This window comes from Lathyrus oleraceus, chromosome 6 (assembly GCF_024323335.1).
Source record: "Lathyrus oleraceus cultivar Zhongwan6 chromosome 6, CAAS_Psat_ZW6_1.0, whole genome shotgun sequence".
Taxonomy (NCBI): domain Eukaryota; kingdom Viridiplantae; phylum Streptophyta; class Magnoliopsida; order Fabales; family Fabaceae; genus Lathyrus; species Lathyrus oleraceus.
In genome coordinates, this window is record NC_066584.1 from 369,011,282 (window position 1) to 369,021,437 (window position 10,156).

Consider the following 10,156-nt stretch of genomic DNA (forward strand, 5'->3'; position numbering starts at 1 on the left):
ATAACCCATCAAACTCATTTTATTTTCCGCCTTAGGGAATTCAAAAACCTTTCACAAAGGATATGTTATTTTCGTTCCACCGCAAACAAATAACACTTAAGTCTCCCATGCGTGAGCATACAAGCAATGTTTAACTATGTGGACGTTAATATTGTTCATTAAAAGCAACCAATAAACACTTATTTTCTATCCCGAACTACGAAGCTTTGATTTTCTTATTGCACTATGAGAATACATAGGCACATGATGGCGAAATCTTGGCGAGCACACTAATTAAAACTCTTTTTTTCTCCCTTTCGCAAGTAACTGTTAGATAGTAACACCCATCCGCACAAAGAACAATCAAAATGTTTCCTGTTGAGTACAACAAATGTGAGAGGTGCTAATACCTTCCCCTTGCATAACCGACTTCCGAACTCGAATTTGGTAGTGATGACCATTTTCTTTATATTTTGGGGTTTTGTCGATATTTTCCCTTTCCTATTGGAATAGCAGTGAAACATCATTATTACCACCGGACCAGAGCACAGGAAAGTCCGGTACCATCGTCATAGGTAATGCTTCACCGATTCCCACATAGAACCAGCTACTCGCTCCGGATCTATACCACCAGGCTGAAGCACACCAAAACTGGACTGAAGTCTGTACACCATGATGCATGACTCTCGACAACATGCATTTTCACCTAAAGGTTCACCAAAAGAATCACCATGCACATCTCACCATTTATGCCCCACATCATTCATCATACACAATAATTATTCAATGTTATGACATCAATAAACATAACCATCACAAAATAGAAGCAATTCAACAAATGCAAATTCATAGGCATTTATTCATGTTAATTAACCAGAACAATAATACGTCATTGGATAAATACAACAGTTCACTAACCGATCATACAAGTCATCATAAATATTGTTACAGTAGGCACAATATTATAACTCAAATTATTCACCAAGCACCACCATGACATATCTCTATATGTTAGCTTTCCAACACTTCAAACGACGTCTCACTTGGACTTACAATACAAAAGTTACGGCCAAAATCGACAAAGGGGTCGACTATCCAAAATAGGAGCCAATTGATTGCTCCATGGAAAACAATCGACTGTCTCAACTCACTAACTTTAATTTTTTTGAATTTTCACTGAACCAATTGATTTCTCAAGGAAGCCAATCGATTGGTCTATGCTGAAATTCCCCCAAAACACAATTTTAAGATACATTAAATATCCTCTTCATTCCCTAACTTCCCCTCATCATCCTAATCAATTCATTCAATTTTAATAGACCCAAAAACATGAATTAATAGTGAAACATATCATCAAAATCAACACTATATACACCACTTATTTCATCATGATCCATGGAAATTCCATCATCAAATTTAATAACAAATTTCATCAATTCATAAATAACACTCAAACTTTCCCACCTTCATCAATGGTAAAACTTCATACACACATATTCATGATAGTTCATACACAGATTCATCATAGTAACACATATAAACACAAGATCCATCAACAATTTTTCAGAAATTCATCATAAATCATTTATAAGAAGAAAAACCTAAGAATCCTAATGAGGTTAAGGACTTCTCATCTCTACCCCATCATGTAATACACCTGATTGATATCCCTTTCTCCTCCCTTACCTTGGATTTCCAACAAATGATGATGAATCAAGTAACTTCTATAACTTATCTCTTAAAAACCCTAACTTTTGCTCTTCTCCCTTCCAAAAGCTTTTTCTCTCCTTTTGCCTATTTTCTCAAATTTTCATGTACTGACAAATTCTCCCCAAAACCTAGCTTCTCTCCCAACTTTTAAAATATATAGTAACCTCTTTACTTTTGCTTAATTATTATTTTTGCCCAAACTAATCTTAGCTTTTCTCCTCCACCCCAAACTCTCCTAAAATCCTCCAATTGGCCCAAACTCCTATTTTCTCCAATTTCTTATTTTATCAATAATAATAATTAAAATTCCAGTTATTATAATTATTTTCTAATTTAATCTACCTTCTCACCACACCCTACTATTTCTACCATACCCCAATAACACATATCAAATAATTTATTTTAAATCACCCAAACATCAAATAATTAAATAAAATAAATCTAAATAATTCAATTAAATAATTTAATAAAATTTGGGGTGTTACAATATATACTTGTAAAACAAATCAAAAAATTTATAATAAATACCGTAATATTAATCCATATGCTATATTTCAAATCACCGTCAACCTTGTGCCAATTATATATTAAAACACTTGGTTCTATCTTGTAATGCCACGTAACCCTTAAAATCATCAACATTTTCACTGTAATCATTTCCGGTTCTCAGATCAAAATTAACCAGGGAGCGAACACCATTTTCGTAGGCTGGTTCAACCTTGGTACACATCGTGGCACCTCTAGCCTTTCTTTTACTTTTTGTATTTACAAAGGTTGCAACAAAAGTTATATGAGAGGTACTTGTTGGATCAACCATGTGTGTGTAAATTAAGAAAAATAACAACATATATATCAACTACAAACACAAATGTTCCCAACTGAACATGAATCAATGTATTCCTTGTGATTCACATTAAGGTAATTAATATTTTGAAATAACAACAAAACTAAATATTTCACATTTGTCTTTTATGTTTAAGTGGAACATATAAACAACAATAATAAAAACACACACTTAAGTTCCTGACAAGTGTGTTATCTAAGAGATGATAGAAAGTTTGACATTAATCACCAAGATGGATTTTAATGACAATGTGGCAACAAAACTTTATAAACTCTGTCTATAGAACATTTTTTTAAACTAAGGTTTACATTGGTTTTCTTAGTAAAGTGATGCTATCATATGTCTTTCTTTTCTTATTTCGGAGTACAACAACTAAACAACAATCGGAAGATACAACAAGTTATGATGAAACATATATGAAATAAAACATCTTACATTGAGGTATACACAGACTCATAAAGGAGAAATACAAACTAAACTACAATCAGAATACAAGTTATGATGAAACATATATGGTAGCCGTTTGAGTTTTATGAATATTTAAGTGGTATTACATTTCAAACAACATTTAAGTGGTAACTACATTTCTAACAACAGTTCAAACAACATTTCAGTGGTTAGAGATGAACATTTCTATGAGAGATGAATATTTTAGTGGTGAGTTACGTACCTTAAACATGATCACGAAGCTTCAACGAATTTTGAAAATAAATGATGTTTGAGTTGATGTTGAAAAGAAATGATGTTAGTGTTTTTATGAAAATTGCATAGGTTTTTTTTGAAGAGAATGAAGATGAAGTTAAACTGTTTGTTGATAGTTAAATAAAAAGTTAGAGTATAGTTCTATGAAGTATTTATGCAAAAGATCAAATCCGTCATTTTTTAGGAAAACTGAGAGAATATATCAATTAAAAAATATAAAAGCCAAATATAACGTAATATTCTAGGAATTCATTTAAATTAATTATCACATCAGTTTTAAGACGCAACTGAGGTAATAAATCAATTAATACTTAAAAATAATATTTTAAAAAAAGTATTTTAAAATTGTTGATGCGAAAGATATTACCCCTTGGTTGGCCAATATAAGCAAGGGTAATACAAATAAAAAAAAATGGAAAATGGGAAGGCGCCATGTGACCCTAAACCAAATAAAAATAAAAATAAAAATAAAACATAAAATGCAGTAACTGAGATTTGAAGCGAGCTCCTTCATAGTTATATTCCCTTAATTTAGGTAATAACTGAGGGTATAGGTTGTATATATTTTAAATAAAATAACGGCGATGCAGGGACGTATACCTCAGTTATTGGTGGATCGAGATGAAAACTTTGTCATAAAAAGTATTATTTGTAGTAGTGACTCTAACGTTGATTGAGCTGGTGACTCCACAGATCGTAAGTCTACTAGAAGTTTTTGTTCCTTGGAGACTCTTTTATTTCTTGTAAAAGTAAGAAATAAGATATTGTATCCCGCTCTTCTATCACTACTCAAATAGTTTGATTATGTTGGTTACTTTTGGATATGAGTATCACTCTTTCTGACTAACTCCTATGTATTATGATAACAAAAGTCCCATTCAAATTGTTCATAACTCAATATTTCATGAACGTATCAAGCACATTAAGATTGACTGTCACTTCACTCATCACCATCTTCCGCATAGAACAATTCCTTTACCGTTCGTCTCTTTTTCTTTGAAGATTTCTTATTTGTTTATGAAGACACATTCAATTAAACATTTTCGTTTCTTGATTGACAAACTCTTGAGACTTCCTATTAATTTATCATGAGTTTGAGAGGGGATATTATATAATATTATATATTAGTAAGGGAAGTTTAATCTTTTTTTATTATCTATTATTTATACTCTATTGTAATCCTTATTCTATATACCTTTGTCATTCTAGTGGACTCTAGAATCTCTTCTCTTTTGTTAACACCATTATTGTAAGGATCAGTAACATAAAAATATATTTTTACTTGGGATGCCATGATGAATGGTTCGTTCATATAAGTTGCCTTGCGAAGGTCAACCTGTGTGGATTTTAATTCATCTTTTTGTACACTAGTGTTAATGTCAATCCACTTGAATAAATAAAAGTACTTTGAATACAACATAATTAATCCCTCAAATATCTTCAATGACCACAAAGTACGGTCTGGATGCCATTAGAAGATTCTTATCTTTGGAACTAGAGAAGTACATGGATTCAACCTCAACCATAACCCCACTACTTTGTATTGTAATATGACCATCCTTTGATTTTGTATAAAATGAAAATGTACTAATGTCGTATACAATCTAAGTTATTACATTAAATTTAGGCATGTATGCCATCCATTTAATTGTCTGAGATGCATCCCCATTATTAGAAATCCTTTCATTAAACCAATTTATAAAACTATTGTTATGCTCTTTTAACAACCACTTGTCACTCATCCGAGAGAAATTTTCCTTGATAAGTCTTTTGTGAGTGGATAAGTAAGGTTGCACTTCTTCAACCTTATTCAATATATACAAATGTGCTTGAGAAACCACATCTTAAGCCATGACTTAACATTTAAACATTGAGTACCTATACCTTCATATTTTTTATCATGGAGATTGAAATTGGCCTACACATAACAAAAAAAAGGGTAGCATTATCAATCTAAAGATAAAGACGAAAATCCAGAACAAAAATCTAAAGAAGTGAACAAAAATAACATAAAAGAAATAAGTATACCCAAAGGAGGAAAGGTTGATGTAAATGATATCATGGAAAAAGATAATAATAACAGTAGTGATCATGATAAAAGAAAGAACAACATAAATGAAGATTAAAGAATTACCTTAATGATGAGAGGCGATGACTTCAAAGGTGGGACCTCTAAAGAGATTGGAGATAATAAGATTAACAATGAGAGGTGCAACACTGATCATGGAAAGTTGAGTAAAATTGTTAGCATCTGGAACAAGATCAACAATGATAAAAACTGGTATAGAAATAAATCGATTCAAATAAAAGAAAACAATGACCAAAGTCCTGTGCGGAATCAAAAATACGGTGACAACGTGGTCCATCAAAGCAATAACAAAACAACGGATCTTATTAACAAGGAGGACACAAAGAAAAATATGAAGATGAAAGGGAAAGATATACCTCGTGAAGACATCAACAAAGAAAGGCAGGAGAGCAAGTACAACAACGAATTCCTTGAAATGTCCATTAATAGTAGTAGAAACATCGATCCTATTGAGCAAAGGGAACATCAGAACTTACACATTGAAGAGGAAAAAAGTAAGCACAAAATAAAGATGATAACAAAAGTTTGACCTCATGAGGAATCAACAAGAAGATGTAAAACAACAAAGATACCCTTGTGAGGAAGGAAGAGACCATCATTAATCGTAGATGTGGAGATACGAAAGAGTGGAAAGAGCATAAAACCATGCAGAAAAACAACAAGGAAGATGTTAAAACCGACATGCAAGGGAATGCGATGAAGACTTCTAATCAAGATAATGACAACAAGGATAAGGAAAATCCTACCCAATAAACATCCAATGACGTAATCAATTATACCATATGTAATGATGCTAACTTAGCGATAGATGATGATTGGAATCCGGACGCCTTCATCACCGACTTTGATGGCGAGACAGTTGTTGATATTACTTCCAAATTCAACATCCACGGAAGCGCAAGCGATCATCAATGGAAGGGGCCATATTTTTGAATATCCATTGAATCATTGTGTATACATACCGTGAGATCATTGTTTGGAAGGTTCTAGATAGTAGGGATGTGGAGGGGAGTGGCGGAGATCGTACTCACATTAGTAATCAAACTGAGAAGATAAGGGAAACCCTAACGAGATTTAATTATGGATTTATAAGGTTCATTAGTAGGGGCTGATAATACCAAAGTCCATCGGTTAGTCCAAATAACTATAACTAGAGGAACTAAAATTGAGCTGAAAAGCCCAATGACTAAACCAAAGTTTTTTTCAATTATTGAATTTTTGGTCTGTTTTATTAAAAAAACTAATGATATTTTAACATATTTTAAAAATCGGACCGGAGATCAAACCGGTGAAATTTATGGTTTAAGGTTCAATTGGTTCAACCAGTTAAATCTACGGTCGAACCGTTTATTAAATAAATAATAATATAAAAATAAATTTCATAAATATGTCACACATAATCACATATTCACAACTTAATAAATAAATATTTCAAAAATTTATTACAAATTTAATATAACAATATCTATAATACATATAATAACATAACATAGTTCTACATTTTATTTCAACATTCATTTAAGAATAATTTGACGAAATTAAAAAATTACAATAAATAAAATTAAACTAATTCAAACCAAAATTAAAATAATAGAATATAATAACTAAATAAAGTTCAAATAATTAAGAATATATAAATTAAATAAGATAAAATATCAAAAATAAATAATATAATATACTTTATTAAAAAAAGAAAAACGAATTTGAATTGAACTACGACAAATAAATCTTAATTAACAACAACAAAAATATTGACTTCAATGACAATCAATATTGAGTTGGGAATATATTTGAAAGAGATGGCGTGATAATGATAGAGTGTGGTTGAAAATAAAACTATAATGGAGTGAAAAAACTTAGAAGTTCCTATGATTGTAAAAAACTATGAAATTTTTTTTGGATTGGAAATGAATGTTAAATTTTAATATAGACATGTTAAAATGTATAAAAAAAATTAAAAATTGATGATTTTTTTTGAACCAAACGGTTTTACAAAATCATCTTCGATTCTCGATCTAAACAGTTGAACCGCCCGATTCAGTCCAACTTTTAAAACATCAATTTTAATAATTAAACTACTTTTATATTCTCTTTCTTTATAAATGTATTTTTTAATAAATTATTCTTCATAATTTTTTAGCCATTAGAAACAGGAAAGATGACGGAATATATAAAATAAGAGATGATCCAATTCCTACTCCAATTTCAATAGATATACTTAGTATTCTCTGTATTTAACTTATTTTGTATCTTAAAAAATTAAATGAGAATAAATTAAAAGTAGTCTTAAAACCACACAAAATTAATTAATTAATTTTAAATCTAATTTTAAAAAAGTTGAAAAAAATTATTATAATTATTTTTTAAAATATAGCATATTATAGAAGGAACCCCAAATCTTATAATTGATGACAAATGAAGTATTAAAGGGTTTTTATGATCTAGTCAAAATTTGTTCTTTTTTTTAATAATTAAACTTTTCTTTGACCGGTTTAAGTAATTACATTTAGCATGTTAAATGTTATGTATTTTTTTTACAGAAGCATTGTATGCATTTAACCACAATAAAGAAGTGGATTCAAAAAGATTAAGTGTTCTATGTATATAACTACAATATAGAATTAGATTCAAAATATAAAATCACAATAGAGAAGTGTATCTTAAAAAATTAAATGAGAATAAATAAAAAATAGTCTTAATAACCACAAAAAATAATTCTTTAATTTTAAATTTTATTTCAAAAAAAAAGTTGAAAAAGTTATTATAATTAACTTTTAACAAAAAAACAAAATAATTGAGACAAAAATATGTGAATATTATTATTATTATTATTATTATTATTATTATTATTATTATTATTTTCCCAAGGCAAATCAATAAAAATGACGTAACCAACAAGTTTAATTTATATGGATAAAGATAAGGGTAGAGAATCCATTCACGTTAAATGTTTGCCTATAAATATATTGTACGATTTTCTAGAAGAGAGCGTGTGTGTTGAGTTTCTAGATGATTTATGATCACATCACCAACTTACTCATACCATAGCCGCACACTTTTCCTTATTTTATGCAACAAAGTTGAGTCCATTTTGGAGGAGAAGGAGGCTATAAAAACATTCGTCTGTTACTGTCACCAAAAAGTGTTCAACAATTGACCCCACGTTTTTTTTTTCTTTTTACATCATTATTTTCAGATTCTCTTTTTATCTAGAACAAGCGTGGTTATATTTATTGTAACATCATCCTAATACATCAAACTCAGCTCCAGATCGATGGATAGGAAGAGGAAGAACCCTAATGATTTTTTCTCTCACGTTCCTTTCGAAGCCAGTGGTGATTCTGAAGCTGATTCTGATCCTAACATGGATTGTGAAAAAGCTAAATCATCATTGTGTGATGATGATAATGACGATGCTTTATCTTGCTGTGGTGGATCTGCGGTTGATGAACTCATCAATGTTGAACATGAGTGTGATGACGATGATGGTGAGGATAATGAGAAGAGAAAAGATGAAGAGGAGGAGAAAGATGTTGTTTATGGAAAATCATATTGTGCAGAAGATGATGACGATGATGAAGTGCATGGTCGATGGTTTCGGAAGAAGAAAGGGTGTTTGTCTTTTGATTTAGGTGGAGACTCGGTGGATGAGAATGAAAAGAACAGGAGGTTTTGGGAAGCTTGTATGGCGTCTTGAATTCTTTGATTGATTGAATGTATTCATTTGTTTGGGCTGTTTCATAAATCCATACTTTCTTATTTCATGAATTATACATTATAGAGGAGGTTTAAGTTAGATTAGCTTCAAATAAATTAAGAATAATCTTTTATTTATTTATGCCCCTCTCTTGTATATTTCTTATTTTTAAGGTTTCAATGTGATTTAGTTTTAATATCTATATTATTTTTTATTTTATTTTTCATAAAATTATTATTTTGTCATGACGGTAATCACGGTTAATTTTGTTAATTTACATAGCAGATACATTATAGATACATTATATCGTATTTATTATTTTTTGGATGAGTTTAAAGATAGAACTACAATGTAAAAAATATTATATGTATATATATATATAATCAACCAAAATTTAATCAAAATTTTTAAATTTGTCATTTCATATTTTTATTTAAAAATAAAAGTAAGATGTAATGGAATATATATATATATATATATATATATATATATAATATATATATAGATATATATATATATATTATATTATATATATATATTATATATAGATTATATATATATATATATTATTATATATATATATATATTATATATTATATATATATATATCATGGATTAATAATTTAAAAATATTTTATACTTTTAATATATATCCTATTCTCTTTTTGCGATTTATATTTATATTTTATTATTTTCTAACATTTTACTTTTAATTTTGTAAAAATATATTGAATCTTATTTCGATTTTAAAGTGTTTAGATCTTATTTAATTTGTTCAAATTAAAATTAAATATAAAGGTATTATGTCCAAAAAAGTATAAGTGTGTGCGAGTTTCCCCTTCAAAGGTAGGAAGACTAAACGATCCTAATAGGTATATTACACGAATGAGATTTTGAAGTTGTTTATGAGAGCAGTTCACGCGAGGTGAGAGACCCTGTTGGCGATTGAAACTGCTAAGTTGTAAGCAGACGATTAGAGTGATATCGTAAGGTTACTCGGAGCAGAGTGTTCTTTGAATAACGTTGGGTTGTAGTAAATGTGTATCACTTGAATCCTCTTCTCTTTAAGGATTATTTTTAGGGATTTTCCAAGGCTAAGGTTTATGCCTCCCTGAACGTGGTCTCGTCTGGTTCC

At 29.5% G+C, this 10,156-nt stretch overlaps 1 protein-coding gene across 1 annotated transcript; it reads left to right on the plus strand.

The window, feature by feature from the left end:
* The first annotated feature begins 8,598 nt into the window (after positions 1-8,598).
* Positions 8,599-9,021, plus strand: LOC127095685 (uncharacterized). The gene has a single exon (XM_051034340.1). The coding sequence runs from the start codon at positions 8,599-8,601 to the stop codon at positions 9,019-9,021; it is 423 nt and encodes a 140-aa protein (XP_050890297.1).
* The last annotated feature ends 1,135 nt before the right edge of the window (positions 9,022-10,156 follow it).